A 17,736-nucleotide genomic window follows, 5' to 3' on the forward strand; every position below is an offset into this window, starting at 1 on the left:
CCACACAAACACACTATGGTTCCAAACAGCATCCTCCCCCCACCCCCCAAAAGAATCAATACATTCTACAGGAATCAGGATTGACCATGTAAGTTCAGGTCAGGCAAAAGCTTTATACCAGAGATAATTAAAGTTACACACACACACACACACACAATTTCCATTAGGTTTTTATGTTATAAAAATTACATCTTATCAATTGGGAAATTAACTGAAAGATAGTTTCAGGAAGTTTAAATAACAAAAAATAAAGGAAATAATTTACATTTACACCTCAGCTCTGTATGATTCCAATGATGCTTCTTCTATTTCTACATAAAGATGACTTTCAGGGGCGCCTGGGTGGCCAGACAGTTGAGCAACTGACTCTTTCAGTTTCAGCTCAGGTCATGATCTCAGGGTTGTGGGATCGAACCCATCCATCGCTCCAAGGCTCCGCACCCAGCCCTGAGCCTGCTTAAGATTCTCTCTCCCTCGCCCCTTACCCCTCCCCCCACCCTCTCTAGCTCTAAAATAAATAAATCTTAAAAAAAAAAAAAAAAAAAAGCCCCAGACTGCTACAGTGTACTCACAGAGATATTAAAAATGAGGGGAAACAGAGTGATACTCCACATTTGTGGATACCCTGCAAACTAGTGTGAAGTAGTTCAGTTTTAACATCGGATAACACTATATTCCTCTCAAGGACATCCAATATTTTCAAAGCCGGGGTTTTGAGAGTTGCTATGATAAAAAGCAAGTCCCATAAAAAAAATCAACGTGATACAGGAAATGAGGGTGGCTGTGCCCAATGATTCCAAGATCTGAGAAGGTGTGCAGTGAACAGGTACACATATCTTATTAGTATGTAACTGCAGTATCTCTCTTTTTTTAAGATTTATTTACTTATTTTAGAGAGAAAGAAAGAGATCATGATCTGAACTGAAACCAAGAGTCGGACACGCAACCAACTGAGCCACCCAGGTGCCCCTGTAACTGCAGTTTCTTAAACAATGAAATAAAAGATTTTTTCAATGTATATGTATTATTTTGTTAAGACATATATATACTCATTAAGCTTGGCTCTAACCATATAATACTTGTATCTGCTAAGTATTAATATGGCTAAGTAGCACTACGAAAAAATTCTGAGATACTCGGGCACCATGAGACCAAGAAAGTTTGAGAACTGCTACACTATAGACTATACTTTTACATTCAGTCCTTCCCTTCCATACTCCAAAATACCCAACCACACTCCACTCTAATACTATTTATGTCTACTTTTGTGTTATTTAGAATTACATTTTCTGAAAGCTATAACGGAAAAACTCCTGAGTTTAGAGCTAAACAATTTTGGAGGGTATATGGGTACATTTTTCATGTTCTATTACTAATCTGGAATGGCGCTGCCTTTGGAAAATAAGCCAAAAAGACATAAAGGCCCTGAAAAACTCTTGCCACCACCTCCTAAAATTCAATGTAGCAAAACTTGAAGACAATGGAGGTCTTGACTCTTGGTTTCAGCTCAGGTTGTGAGCTGAAATTTTCCCTCAATTTTATCCAACTATCAGGTACTATCTCATGTATATAAATAAGCTTCTGATAAGTGTATATAAGCAGAATTTAGGAAAATCAAATAGTATTTTAGAAGAAAAAATAATAGAACAATTTAAAGGCATACTGACTTTTACAATTTAAGAAAAAGCAGGTGGCAAAGTAACATGCATAATATGATCCATTTCTGTAAAAAAACAAAAACAAAAAACAAAAAGGAAGGGAAAGAAAACCCTATTTTTATATTTCTATATGTTTGTATGAATAAACACAGAATTATTTGGAAGAATATGTGGCTGCTTAAGGGGAATGATATTTTTAAAAAGGACATAAATACAAACATCTTCGGATTTGTTCACAAATGTTATTAATCTTGTAATTATTGAAAAAAGAAAAGGGAACTCTTAGTATTTCCATTCGGAAAAAATTTTTCATCAAACCTTCTGTGAAACATTGGCAACGGACACATCACACTTGAATCAGGAAATGTGAGTTCTAGTCTTGGCTTCGACACTCATCAAAATATGACTTAACAGCTATTTTTAATGTCAAACCTCTATTTCCTTACTTGCAAATTAGAAATGGATTTTTATTTCGTTCATCTCAGGCTACTAGGAGGACAAATGAGTGTTATATTTATAAGTTATGAAAGGCTATGCAAACAGCAGTTGCGTAGCATATGCAACCTGAAATGAGCATAAATACCATGAATGCTACTAGCATTGGCAAGAAAATAGGAAGGCTGCTTTCTTAGGGATTATTCTCTCCTAGAGTTAACGTATCTTAAGAGAGTAATGCCTGAGTAGAGTCATCCAACACTTACTGCTTCATATTCCTAAGTGGCAATCTTGAAAGAGATTATCATTAGCAATAATAATGCTATCTTTTATAGTTGTTGTGAAAATTAAATGCATTAAGGTATGTATAAAGTGCTTAGAATAGCATTTGGCTCATAGAAAGCAATAATTTACTGATGTTATTGTGATTATGACAATTATCACAATCTTCCAAGATTTCATGAGTTAACATATAAAAATGCTTGTAAACTATTAGGGCATGACAAGTGTTAGAAGCGTTAGAAAATATTAACACATCATTTAAATCTATTATCAGGGAAACTTCTACTTAAAAATCAGGTCTAGTGTCTCTCCTCCTGAAGTAGCTAGCACCTACTGAGCAATCGCTAAGTGCCAAGCACTGAGCTAAAGTGCTTTCCATGGATTTTAAAATTTTTTATTCAATCTTTCAAAGTTCAAAGCAATCATACTCTATTTTAATCATATTGTTTTATAACACTGCTAACCCCTGGTTTTACACTACAAACAAGTGACAAATTATGGAGTTAGAAAAACAGAAATGGGTAAGAAGTTTTAACATGCAAAGGTTCAAAATATTCAAAGGTCTGTTATGTTTCAACACAAAAGTTAACTAAGCTTCTCAAAACTGATTTCAATTTGGGGGCACCTGGTTGGCTCAGATGGTTAAGCATCTGCCTTTGGCTCAGGTCATGATCCCGGGGTCCTGGGATCGAGTCCCGCATGGGGCTCCCTGCTCAGCAGGGAGCCTGCTTCTTCCTCTCCCTCTAGTGCTCCCCCTGCTTGTGCTCTCTTGCTCTCTCTGTCAAATAAATATATAAAATCTTAAAAAAACAAAACAAAAGAAAACTGATTTCAAATTGGGGCACCTGAGTGGCTCAGTCAGTTAAGCATCCAACTCCTGATCTCAGCTCAGGTCATGATCTCAGGTTGTGAGAGGGAGTCCCACACCCCACCTGAGACCCCACACTCAGCGGGGAATCTGCTTGAGATTCTCTCTCCCCCTCTCCCTCTACACCCTCCAGCACACGCTCCCGTTCTCTCTAATTAAAAATAAAACCAAAAAACTGACTTCAATTTGAATGCAGCTTCATTCTAAGGAACTATGGTGGCCAACTTCCACTAAAATTGAATGACTCATGGGTTCCAACCTCTTGTCCCTATTACTGTCATTTATCATTTCTGAGATTCTAGGAATCCAGGATATTTAATACCATCACCAGGAATATTTAATTACTGATCAAAGCTGTCAAGCAAAGATCCGCCACCAGAATCATTTCACCCCCTCCAAAAGGGTGGGGTCAAAATTCCTGAAAACGAACATCCTTTCAATGGAAGGGAGAGTGCAGTTTATCCACAATACAAGCTTCTTTTTTACTCCAAATTACAGACCTAATAGATTTTTGGCTATTCCCTTCGAAACAACACGCCATTCTTTCAACAAAATACTATACAACCATGACAAATGATTTAGACTGATACCTACAGACATGGAGATCTCGCTATAACATACTGTTGCACAAAAAAGCATACTGTAGAATAACAAGTATAATGATCTCCTTTTTATAAAAATATACATACTAACAGGCAGGCAAAAAAGACTGGAAAGATATATACCAATGAATGGAGCCAACTTCAGTGAGTGGCAAAGTTTTTGAATGTTTCTTTATATGTCCTGGATTACCTGGAATTTTTTTTTAATAGCTAAGTATATACTTGTTTTATAATCAGGGAAAATGCTGTCTTCATCTGCTAGTCAGGCAAAAAACATCTGCTTGCTTTTGTCTCAAAAAGCTGCAGGTCAGAATCTCTCCACTTGGAGTCCAAAGGGAAGACATTTTTAGAGCCTATTCGATCATTGACAACCATCAATACTTTTGTAATTAACCTATCCAGATAAGTAAAAAAAAAAAAAGTATACAGTATGCTTAAGGGAAAAAAAAGACAAAAAACCAAAAAAACAAAAACCTTTGAAAAGCTAAAGGAACCATCATTTAAAACCCTTTCAGAAAAAAGCTGCCAACTGGAAACACCAGCCCTTAAATTTTCTCTACCTGAAGTTGTCTCTTCCCAATCTATGAAAAAGAAGTAGACACTTCACCAAAACCTGGGTATTTCCACAGACTCAGAGAACTTCTGAAACTTTCTGGCTATGTCTGTACCTTCCAAAGCAACTTATGTGGTGGGGAGAAAGAACAGTTCTAATCTAGACAGAGTAAGGAAGTCAAACCTTCATTTCACATAGCCAAAGGTTAGTTTTGCCTTGGCACCTTCTTACTCAGAGTCCTACAATACTCACGTGTTCTAGGCACTGGCCAGATAACTCGGACTTTAACTGACGGCTATACAGGCACCGTCAAAAACCCCCCTGAAACTACTGGATATTTTAAAGACATTCAAGGGAATTGCTACCTGTCTGTTAGTCTGGATTTGCTTTCCCTATTACTCTATCAAGTTAAGATTCACAGGACATTACAAAACTAAATTAAATGTTACTGATCCACAGGAATTCTTCCAGCATTCTGTTCTATACTACTCTTTGGTTTTTAATCAGTGAGGACAAAAACATCTATACAAAAAGAATTCTGGTATCTTCTACAAAAGTTAAGATACGCTCTACCATGTCATGTATCACTTATATAAAGCCACCTGTAAATTCCTTTTTGATTTTGTTGCTAGGAAAGAGCTTCTTTTACTAAACAATAAGAAATACACAATTTACACTTTTACTTCAGTTTTCATCTTAGCTGCTAGGAGGCTCAGATCTAAATTACAAAACCTGACTTAGCCTAGGTCTCTGGTTTATCTTCCAATATTATACATGGCTTTTGATCTTTTGTATATTTATTACAGAAATATACCATATACATAATTCATTAAACTGCTTCAAAATCAGGCATAAGACCTCTGTTGCCGGGCGCCTGGGTGGCTCAGTTGGTTAAGCGACTGCCTTCAGCTCAGGTCATGATCCTGGAGTCCCAGGATCAAGTCCCGCATCGGGCTCCCTGCTCAGCAGGGAGTCTGCTTCTCCCTCTGACCCTCCCCCCTCTCATGCTCTATCTCATTCTCTCTCTCAAATAAATAAATAAAATCTTAAAAAAAAAAAAAGACCTCTGTTGCCAATACTGAGAATTTAAATCAAAAGGCACAATTCTATATAGATGCCTCAGCCACAGCAACAAGCCACAAAGTACTTAAATGACAACAAATGCCAAAAATTTATTAATCTTCAAACTAGAAGGTTGAGGCAAACGAGGCTGGCCAAAAAAAAAAAAAAAATTCTGGTGAAGAAAGTAATTTAAAAATATACAGATTTTCCCTAATGAAAAGTTTTTAAAATTTAAGTCTGGTTAATTTTACTTACCGTGCCTTTTCAAAATTAACAGGGTATTTTAATTATAACAAAAAGACTTACATACCTTATGTAAACAAGTGTCCACTACCCAATTGCACACATTTTCCAGGTCATCAGATACCTCAAGCCTAGATTTAACAAATTCACAGAGCTCCTCATTACTCATAACATCCCAGATCCCATCACAAGCCAAGATGATAAATTCATCCTCTTCTGCTCTTAAAATTTCATAAACCTCAGGCTCTGGAGAAACAAGTTGTTCTGTTGGGCCCTTGCCATCAACACACTTGTAATCATAGTCCCCCAAAGCACGAGACACTGCTAATGAACCATTAACACGTTGTATCATTACGCTGCCTCCTGCATTTTGGATTCGCTCCTTCTCCCTTGGATTGCAAGGTTTGTGATCCTGGGTAGAAAAGCAGACTTGTCCATTCCTATACAGAACAGCACGTGAATCACCACAGTTGATAAAGTAGATATGCTTAGGTGAAATCAGGACCCCCACTGCGGTTGAACCACTTCTGTCCATTCCGTTTCTGAGGTCTGAAAAGTTACGCATGTATTCATCAATTTTCAAAAAGCCAGTTCTGATGCCATTCTTGACATTTTCCACGGAGGGCTCAAGAGCAGATCCTGATTTTCCAGCTGCCCTAAAGTCTTCATTATTAGTGATGTGTTCTAATAAATGTGTTGAGCAGTAATTTGCTACTCGAGATCCAGCATGACCATCATAAACTGCAAAAAATGACCAGTCTTCCAAGCCGTGAGGAATACCTACAACAGCTGTGTGTGCATCTTCCATTTCTACTCTCCATCCTTGCATGCTGCTCAGGCCATAACGTAAACCATTCCCAGCACCATGAGCATTATGTTTCTCAGTTTTGGGTTTATCCAAAAATGCACCCATGTTTAATAATGAATCTGAAAGAAAACAAAAATTGTCAAGGGTTATATGTTTAAATCTGTCAGAGAATTATCTACAATATTCCATCTATTCTCTAGTAACTCCTATCTCAAATATATTTTTCAGTATTATCTGAATTTACTGGAACAACAAAAAAGAAACCAAGAAAATTTCCCCATACATCCTTATTCTAGAACAGTGGTTTCTCAATCCTAGCATATTAGAATCATCAGACCAATTAAATCAGAATCTCTAGGGGTGAGACCCAGATATCAGTATTTTTTTTTAAGCCTCTCTGGTGATTTAGATGTGCAGTAAGTTGAAAAGCACTGTTCCAGCAAAGGAAAACTAAGAAACACAACCTGGTTAAGTTTTCTTAAATATTCAATTTATAAGAGAACTCAGGGTTCAATATAGAAGACTGAACCATCAGAATATTCAGAATGGTGTTGCATCTTTTCTAATATATTAAGGTACTTTAATATATTTCAGAAAGACTTCCAAAAGCATGTATTATAAGATACTTTCCCCCAGTGATCCTGACAACCCCAAAATTTAATTAAAACATAAAATCTCCATTCTACAAACATTTGATCAAAGCTTTACTGTTTACCAAATTAAAAACTTTACTTGGATTGATTGAAATCTATTACTTAGAGTCTGTTAAAACAATGTAAGTTTAATGATGTGCTACAGAACATACTTAACATTGCTGAGTTTTCTAATCCGTGAAGTAGCATTAGGACAACTTCTACTCAGTGCTGACAGATTTACAATCCATAGACAGGATTATAAAGTACTCCTATGCATCCCTCTCCCTCCTGACTTCACTGTTATTTTAGAATAAAGCTTTTCCAATTTCAAATGACTTGGACTAGAGTGGTGGTTCTCCAAATAAGCATGCAGATGCCCTGGTAGTTTCCCACCTACAATCCTGGCCCTAAAACTCACTAGCTGTGTGACCCTGAGTAAGGCGCTTAGTCACCTGTACTTCAAATTCCTCCTGTGAATTAATCAGTCACTTTCCCCTTCTCCTCTCTGGCAAATGCGTATCACAACAATAATACCTACACTTCACAGGGTTGCAGTGAAGAATGAGTTGATACAGTGTGCTTAGAACAGTACTTGAAACAGAGTAAAACCATAAAATGTTTGTTATTTGCTCAAAATGCAGATTCCATAGCCCATCCACACACCCAAAGTTTTTTTTTCCAGTACATCTTGGATGGGGACTTTCGAAAGAGCGTGCTGGCGGGGCGCCTGAGTGGCTCAGTCGTTAAGTGTCTGCCTTTGGCTCAGGTCATGATCCCAGGGTCCTGGGATCGAGCCCCTCATCGGGCTCCTTGCGAAGCCTGCTTCTCCCTCTCCCACTCCCCCCGCTTGTGTTCCCTCTCTCGCTGTGTCTCTCTCTGTCAAATAAATAAATAAAATCTTTAAAAAAAAAAGAAAAGCAAGCAAGCTACAGGGAACATTAAGAATCAAAAGGAACCTGTAACAAACAAGGAGACAAATACTGTGAAAGTTACACCAGAACAGCCTTGCTTGCTTGCGGCTGCTCTCACTGCTAGGATTCCTACCTGCTGTCTGTTTCCTTCTGAAGTCTCTTGCTCAAGATTCAAAGTCCAGGAAATGAGTGTCTGACTGAGCTTAGGTCACTAGTACACCGACTGGCTTTATGAGGGACTGCATTCTTTCACAAATAGGTCATTTTTTTTTTAGATTTTATTTTATTTATTTATTTAAGTAGGCTCTACAACCAACGTGGAGCCCAATGTGGGGCTTGAGCTCATGACCCTGAGGATCAAGACCTGAGCTGAAATCAACAGTCGGATACCTAACCGACTGAGCCACCCAAATGCCCCTAAAGATATTATTCATAAATAATCTCTATACCCAACGTGAGGATCGAACTTACAACCCTGAGATCAAGAGCTACATGCTGTTCCGAATGAGCCAGCCAGGCACCCCACAAATTGGTCATTTTTAAGTCCCAAATTGATATTTTAAAGTTGGGGTTGTCCCTTAATGATTTTTGAGTTTTACTTATTTTTAAGTAATCTCTTACACCCAATGTGGGGCTCAAACTCACAACCCCACCATTAAGAGTCAAAACACTCTTCTGACTGAGCCAGCCAGGTGTCCCTGATTTAATTTTTCAAACATGAAATATCCCATGTATGAAAGTTTACATAATGTATACATATAGCTAAAGAGTAATAAAATGAACACCTATGTACCCACCATACAATTTAAGAAGTAGAACATCATCAAGACCACTGAGGCATCCTATTATCCTGAATTTTATCATCAGTATCCCTTGTAGTTTAACCATCTGAGGCATAGTTTTATATGTCTGACACTACACATTGATGTGAAGTACAATGTATGTTGCTCTAGTATTCTTGGTTTTGGCTCACCACTATATTCCTGAGATTCATCCGCATTGATGCAGAGCCATAGTTCACTATATGCTCATGTACAATTTTTATCTATTCTACTATCAATGAATAGGAGTTATTTTTCATTTTTTAAAATAATAAAACAGTGCTATTGTAGGAGTTTTCCTAGAACATATACCAAAATTCCCAAGTACTTAAAGTATGCAAATCTGACAGTTACCATACATGATCTTTTTTTTTTTCCAACAAAAATCACAAAACAGGGGCACCTGGATGGCTCAGTCAGTTAAGCGTCTGACTTCAGCTCAGGTCATGATCTCAGGGTCCTGGGATTGAGCCCTGTGTAGAGCCCCACATCAGGCTCCTGGCTCAGCGGGGCATCTGCTTGTCCCTCTATATCTCCCTCTGCCTCTCTCCCCGCTCGTGCTCACATGTGCACTAACAAATAAATAAAATCTTTAAAAAAAAAAAAAAAAAATCACAAAACCATTACCTTTCCAAAGCTTTATTTCCCAAATGCTCATTTGCTAACACTACTTTCTTTAAAATAGTTACCTTCTTGGTAAGTAACCTTTATCCTTAATGGGAAGATTGTGTGTGTGTGTGTATTCTCTTTTAGCTAAAAGTATCTGCATACTGCTGTGGAATTAGCAACTTCTATTTTAAGTTGTATTATTCTTCAAAAGCAAAGAACTTTGCTATGAGATAATCAGCAAACTTCTATGCAGTAAAATGTACTTCTTGGTCATTTCTCATATAAGTACTGTAAAAACTAGATTTTACTTTTTTAAAGATTTGAAAGAGAGCGCTTACGCGTGCCAGCAAGGAAAGGGGGAGCGGGGGGGGGGGGGTTGCAGAAGGAGGGGAGACAGAGAATCCCAAGCAGACTCAGTGCTGAGCACAAGGCGGGCGGGGCTTAATCCCACAACACTGAGATCACAACCTGAGCCAAAATCAACAGTCCAACACTCAACCAACTGAGCTACCCAGGTGCCCCCAAAACCTACTGTATTTATTTTAAAGTTAAAGGTCTTATTTTTATAAAATTAACTACATTGATGGCACGCTAACAGCTCTTTATAAACTCCTGGTTCAATTTCTTTGCTGCAGTAATTCACCTATGAATGATGGAGTAAATGATTTTTACCTTAAGTAACTATACTTTCTTCCATAAAAGGTTGTCTTTATTAAAGAAGTCATTTACTATTGAAAATATACATTTGCCTAGCATCTCTTTGCTTTTGCTATTCACCCCCCAAAAACAGTCATTATTACTGAAACACAAGTTAGCAAATACTAAGGAGAAAGTATGTTACAACATCTATATTTTATTAAAATAAAATCAATCGTAAAGCAAATCTTCTACAATGTGTAATTATTCTGATACTGGTTTCTTCACATCAGCACTGTATACTGAAACACTGCATGTTTCAAAGGCATGTGATGACAAAGAAATGTGTTTTAATTTTTTGCCATACATTCCATGTTATTTCTGTCATTTCGACCAAAACAGAAAAAACAAGGGTTTCCCCAGTGATATGGCTATCTTTTACTGTTCAAAAGAAACCTCAAAGGGCCTTGTAAACATTTATAATTTAGTGCAGTTTTGCACTCTACTGATGGCTTTATCAAACATCTATGGAAAAAAAAAAACTCAAAGGTTTTTATACTCAGAATGCCTAATTTTTAAATGACCTGCTAACTTGTTATGATTTCATGCTATCATTTAGTTACATGTCAAACAACACTGTAACTCAGGCAAGGTACAGTTCCAATAATATAGATCCATATTTCAAACAATCTTCAACAATCTCAGATTTTTTTTGCATTTGGTATTTCAGATCTGATTGTATCATAGTTTGTACCCCAGAATGAGAGCTTATACTGGAATTAGGAGTTCTAACATTTTTTATGTGTATGCCTGTTTGAGCTTTATTATAACTACAATCAATCTTTTCTGATACGAGTCTTTTTCAGTCACTTGCTCACTTTTTGAAGCAGCTTCATTAAAACCTAATCATATGAAAATCAACATAATCACAGGTTAACTTCAGTCACGACAACGACGAATACAAGTGAGAAAGTGAAAATTCCACCCTTCCTTAGGATCTCTCACCAGCACATCGGACCTACTAACAGTGTGGGAAGCCAGGGCCAATCACTGTATTAAAAGCAATTTGCCTTTTTCAAGACGAAAGACAATAAAGAGAAGTTCTAATTTTTAAAAACTTAATACTAATGGCTTGTTCTGTGAACCCACATTCAGAGATCAGTGATGTATACAACTCTGTGGGCCACAGACTTTTTACGAGTTTGAGAATGTATGCACAGCAAGCATTATCTAAAGACTGAACACATCTGTCTTTTTCCATTGCCTTCTTGGAGGAAAATACATTAGTGAAACCACAGCAGCATAATACGACTTTTTCAATCAATATATAATAATTGTACTATGAAGTAAGAATCTGACAAATGATATTTTAAAAGGGGTTGTCATACTTGGAAGATTAGGGACTCATTGTTGTCTTTTATTTATTCTAAGTAATTTGCTTAAATCACTCTAAGTAATCATATTTTTATTTTTTTATTTTTACTATGTTTTTTTTTAGGTAAACTCCAAGCCCAATGTGAGGCTCAAACTCACAACCTGGAGATCAAGAGTCACATGCTCTACTGAGCCAGCCAGGTCCCCAAGTAATCACATTTTTAAAATCACTTAAAAGGTTTCACATGTGTTTACATATTATATAGCATTCAATTCTGGGATGACCCTACAATTTCTCATTTATAATTAGTGCTTAAGTTCCAGCAATAAATTATACATATTTTAATGTATCTGGCAAAAGAATACTTCAGCTTCGTTCAATCAATTGAAAATTACAAATAACAACAGTACAATAGTTACTCATTCAAATATTTTTCCCCCCTTCCCTTTATTATTATTATTTTTTTTAAGTAAACTAGCCCCAATGCGGGGCTTAAACTCATGACCCCAAGACCAAGAATCACATGCTCTACCAAATGAGCCAGCCAGGTGCCCCTCATTCAAGTATTTTCTTTTCTTTTCTTTTTTTTTCATTCAAGTATTTTCTGAGTACATGCTGCATGCCAGGCACTGTATCAGGTACTAGGAATAAGTTGTCCCCTTCCCTAAAAAAACTTCTAGTCTGGTGGAAGATAAAGACCAGTACACAGATTATGAAGGCACCCTGTGATAGAGGGTACAATGGGATAAATACAGGTATGCCAACAGGAGGTGTCAAAGATAGCCTCGTGTATTTAAAAATTTTTCCAGGGGCACCTGGCTGGCTCAGTCAGTGGAGCATGTGACTCCTGATCTCAGGGTTTAAGTTCGAGCCCCGTGTTGGGTGTAGAGATTTCTAAAAAATAAATCCTAAAAAAAAAACCAAAAATAAAAAAAAAACTCTTTTTCTAAAGGAAGCCCAAGCTGATACTTACATGATGGAAATGGGAGAAGAAATTAGACAGCATATACAAAGACCAAAAGAAGAGTAAGAGCACAATTAATTTGGTATAACTGGTATGTATGTGTATATTTGTATATGAGTATATACATGAGCATTTCAAGGGGGAAAGCAGAAGCACTGAAATCCTAAGAATAACGTTATTTTCACTGAAATGTCCATTATCTACTTATCTTAGAATCATGGATTTGAGAACTCAAAAATGTGTCATCCTCTTCTTGCCTGAGAAAGTAGTAAACCCATCTGACAACTGTGCTTTTTACTGAGAAGAACAAATACGGGAAAAAGTTCTAGACGTCCTAAAATTTAGATGAGTTATCTATAGTTTACATTCTTCTGTAGAATAAGCCTCCACATAAAAAATTCTAGTACCTTTGAGTTTGCTTACAAACCAACCCTGAAAGGGAGTAAGTGTGGAAGGTGGGCAACTTTTACATATAACAAATCAAATTTCAGTGAAGAGACTCAAAGGGCTGTTCAAATACTCACACTGAAATATTACCACAATGTTCAAAATAAGGTCAAATATATGCAAATACACAGTCAAAAGGTACTCACAGTACTCATCACCAGATAATTAAAACAGTTGCAAAACTGAATTTCAGGTTCCCTTTTTTCCTAAATCCTTCTTCAGCTCATTCATAATCGTCTCTATTCCTTAGGTCCAATGAATCCATAGGACAGAGGCTTTTTTCTCCCTTTCCCCGTGAACATGTCTAGGGACTAGAACTTCGTCTAAAGAACTGGATTCATAGTTGCTGGAGAAGAAAAAAGGCTAGTCTCTGATTACAAAACACCCAAGATTCAATGGATTATATTTACTACTATTTCTAAAAGCATTAAATATAGTGCACTTAGTGAACAATTATTCTGATGATAAATTCTCTAACAAGAAAAATTATCTGAAGCATTGTTCTTTAAAAGTTCCTCTGAATTTAAAGTTCTAGGTCCTTTGCCTTAGCTGACAGACCATGGCTGATTTGTTCCCATCAATCTTATTTCAAGAGGGATACACTTACTTCAAAGCTGCCCTCAGTTTACAATCAAGCCCAAATACATTTCACATTTATAAACAAAAGTGAGAGCACAGTAGGAAACACTTAATAATAGATCAAAGAATATAGCTTCATTTTTTCTTTTTTTTAAAGATTTTATTTATTTGACAGGGAGAGATATGGCGAGAGAGGGAACACAAGCAGGGGGAGTGGGAGAGGGAGAAGCAGGCTTCCCACAGAGCAGGGAGCCCTACGCAGGGCTCGATCCCAGGACCCTGGGATCATGACCTGAGCCGAAGGCAGATGCTTAACGACTGAGCCACCCAGGCGCCCCTATAGCTTCATTTTTTCAAAAAAAAAAGTAACTTATAAATATAAAAGTGAAGGAAAAAGCAAGTATTGCACCAAACATTTGTAATAATGGATTCTAATACAGCCTCAATTCAAAAGCAGAACTATTCTACCATAATTTGGACACTAAATTTTTTTAAAATCGTGCCTTCCCCTCTCCTTAACTATCCTCACCTATGCAAAGTTACATCCTTCCAGAAATGTCAGATTTCAGTCTTACCTTTTCCAGAAATCCTTTCTCCATGGTACCTTACTAAACTTCATTAATAGTTACTTCTTTCCCATCCATTTAGTACATGCTACTTTGCATAATTAATGGTCCCTCTGTGTTTACCTCCTACTTCCCAAAACAGTATGTTTATTTCCCTGCCCAAAGAAGTACTGGAATAAATGTCAGAGGACTGTTTTTAATAATTAGTTTGAAAGAAATGGTTTAACAAAGCAACACTTCATTCCCAATAAGTGATAAATAATACATCATACGGCTTTTACCATAAGGCCGTATCTTCCCTAGAACTGAAGTAGATTTGATGAAGGATATAGACATGCGTTGCATTATACTGTAGAGAAAGGCCACAGGCAAGAAAAAAAAAAACTGAACTCATCATTCCAGCGTTATAGAAGAGCCTCATTCTGTCAGATAGAGACTTCCAAGGAGGACAGCATCCAGGTGTGGGATCTGGGGTAATGGATGCTAAAATGGTGTCCACCACATTAAGGCAATCCAGGGTTTATACCATATGAATGAAACTGTGCATTCCAGAAGACAAGTAATCAACTAAATTATGTATTTGGTTATTGTACTATATGCCTATTTCCCTTTGGTTTTCCTCTATCTTTAACATAGTTTAAAAGTTCTTACCTTATCTCAATTATATTATGTCAAATTAAGGGGGAAAAGTCTCACGCCCATGTTCTAGAGAGGGCTTTGAAGTCACACTGAATGCTCTCTGTGTCCCTTAAGTCAGTAATAACAAGAAGCAGTAGTAATAAGGGATAGTCTCCCAAAGAGGAGAAAAACTTTGGCTTAAGCAAAAGAGCTGAGAATGAAAGTTCTGGCCACTCCTACCTGCTTGGACCTGTTTTTGTTTTTAAAGAAGTAACAGTTGGGGCGCCTGGGTGGCTCAGTCGTTAAGCGTCTGCCTTCGGCTCGGGTCATGATCCCAGGGTCCTGGGATTGAGCCCCGCATTGGGCTCCCTGCTCAGCCAGCTTCTCCCTCTCCCACTCCCCCTGCTTGTGTTCCCTCTCTAGCTGTCTCTCTCTGTCAAATAAATAAAATCTTAAAAATAAAATAAAGAAGTAACAGTTTACTCACACATGATAGTCATAAAGTCATTTTAACAGTTCATTTCATGGGATCATCTATAAGGTTTGCCCATGGAAATTTTGTCATGAATTATAAAAACATCTATTAGAGCAGATTATTATTACCAAGTGCCATAATTTACTGAAGTAATCTGGGAAAGCTTCACCCAAGAGAAAATCCAGAAAACTAACTACATGTTTGAGTATACATATATCTAAATCTCAAAAGACTAAAATGGTCCCAAAAGAACCAAGAAATCTGTAGTGGGCTAGAAGAATTAATATTTTCTGATAATAAATAAAAGCATATTAACTTGCACCCAAAATACAAACACATGTAATAAGCATACCATCTTAAGACAATAAACTGAAGGAAACAAGGAAAAGAATGCCTAAACATTGGGTTTGATCCTGGCTCTACCAAGTATCTGTTTTCCTAGGGGGAAAAAAAAGAAAAGCTGTACAAAACAATACTGAGCATTTCTTCCTGTTCTGAAATTCTATGCAGTTAGAGTCTGGCTAGTAAGTAAACTACCACTGCTGCCAACAAATATAAAATTATATGACATCGTAAGACCAAAATACAACTCACAATGGATAGTTCAGTACCACTGGGCAAGTTTGTATTTCACTTGCAATATCGGGAAAAGGTAAGTTAAGTAAAGTAAAATAAAGTTAAGTAAATGAATTAAGGATTTTAACCAGCTTTCTCACTTTAAAGTTGGAGAACTTACATAGGCTTATTGCCCAAGGCTCCCAAAATGATCGCAACCATATCCTCTTTTCCAACTTGAAAAAAACAAAACCTCAATTAAGTCAAGCATGTTCTCTCCTATGAAATCTTACAAACTACTCCAACCAAAAGTACTTATCACCTTTCTGAACTCCTGGAAGTAGTGTCACACACAAGCCTTATATTAAATGGTAGCATTTACATCATTCCAGATGTATTTGCCTATGTCATATAGTACCAAGTTTCAATTTCAACCTTTTATTCAAATCAAAGGCAGTCTTCTTACTGAAATTTACCATTAAACAGAACTAAGCTTGCCTGTTATTATGTTTTCATTATTCACCCATGGAGTTTACTTATTTTTTTAAAAGATTTTATTTATTTATTCATGAGAGACAGAGAGAGAGACAGAGGCAAAGGGAGAAGCAGGCTCCCCACGGAGCAGGGAGCCTGATGCGGGGCTGGATCCCAGGACCTCGGGATCATGACCTGAGCCGAAGGCAGATGCTTAACGACTGAGTCACCCAGGCACCCTACCTTTTGTTTTTTTTGAAGGAAGAAGTCACTGATTTGTCACGGTTATCTTTTCGAGAAGTTTAGTTTTACACTCTGTGTAAAGAAAGTCAATGCTGGGGCACCTGGGTGACTCAGTCGTTAAGCGTCTGCCTTCGGCTCAGGTCATGATCCCGAGGTCCTGGGATCGAGCCCCGCATCAGACTCCCTGCTCAGGGGGAAGCCTGCTTCTCCCGCTCCCTCTGCCTGTTGCTTGTGTTCCCTCTCTCGCTGTCTCTGTCAAATAAATAAATAAAATCCTTAAAAAAAAAAAAAGTCAATGCTTCTCCATGTTGCTGGGCACTGTCTGCCTTGAAGAATGACTGTTAACTCAAGAAGGGAGTAACATTTTGGTTGGGAACACCTCTCTGAAATCCCACAAGACTATGATAAGGGACTTTTAAATCCATGGAGATAAAGTGAGTGGGGGCAGAGACAACAGTGAAGCCTGGGAAGCGGCAGAACCAAGACTGTGACTTAGTTAAACATGAAGCTAACTGTGAGGCAAAAAGCAGCACACTCACTGAAACTGCAGACTGGAGGCACTGCTGGAGGTGGAGGTGAACGTGGGGCTAACAACAAGAGGACCAACTGAAAGTCCACTGGGAGAGGCAAGTGGACTTCCCAAAATCCTCCTCTCTGGGTCAGCATAGCTGAATGAAAGAATACCACTCCCTCACCCCAGAAAGAGATGGAAGTTTATTTCTGAAGAAGGTAAAACAGAACCTTTAGAACTGGAGAATACCAGGGAGAGATTAAGGCTGGAAACCAGTCTTAAAACATAAAACTAAGTAAAAGTTTACTCTAAATAAAAGATGAGAAGAGGCTTATTTATACTCTTTAGAATCACTAGTTCTACAGGAAAGATCTATGTACTGACACTGGAGGTTACTCAAAAAAATAGGTCAAATCACCCCATAGTGAATCCCACAGCCAACAAACCCCATAGATAGGCACAGAGCTTCCAATCGGCTATTCAATGTCCACTTTAAAAATATAAGCAGACAGTCCATGGCCAAACAGAAGAATTTCCCTAATAAAAGAGAGAGGGGCCAAAATAAGCAGAAACAGGCAGCTTGGAAAAGAAAACCCTAGAAAGGGACTAGGCTGGGCAAAGAAAAGTTAATCACAAAAGGAGGAGGAAGGAAGCATGCAAGCAAACTCCTTTCAGAAAGGTAAGAGAGATTCTGAATCCATGAAATAACAGGATGTTATTAAAAGGAAAAATAAAACATTCAGAGGACTAAAAGATCTCCTGTAAAGTGAAAACAGAATCATAGAAGAGAAAGCTGGGAAAATGAA

General features: G+C 37.5%; 1 protein-coding gene across 3 annotated transcripts in view; it reads right to left on the bottom strand.

Moving 5' to 3' along the window:
- The window catches only part of PPM1B (protein phosphatase, Mg2+/Mn2+ dependent 1B), a 76,082-nt gene that overhangs the window by 18,273 nt on the left and 40,073 nt on the right, over positions 1 to 17,736 (bottom strand). For all 3 annotated transcript variants that reach the window (XM_032411074.1, XM_032411072.1, XM_032411073.1), the window contains exon 2: positions 5,771 to 6,630. In XM_032411074.1, the coding sequence (XP_032266965.1) occupies positions 5,771 to 6,616 (846 nt within the window). In that variant the 5' untranslated portion in view covers positions 6,617 to 6,630. The remainder of the gene's footprint in view (positions 1 to 5,770; positions 6,631 to 17,736) is intronic.

The sequence above is a fragment of the Phoca vitulina genome, unplaced genomic scaffold (assembly GCF_004348235.1).
Source record: "Phoca vitulina isolate PV1807 unplaced genomic scaffold, GSC_HSeal_1.0 scaffold12, whole genome shotgun sequence".
NCBI classification, from domain to species: Eukaryota; Metazoa; Chordata; class Mammalia; order Carnivora; family Phocidae; genus Phoca; species Phoca vitulina.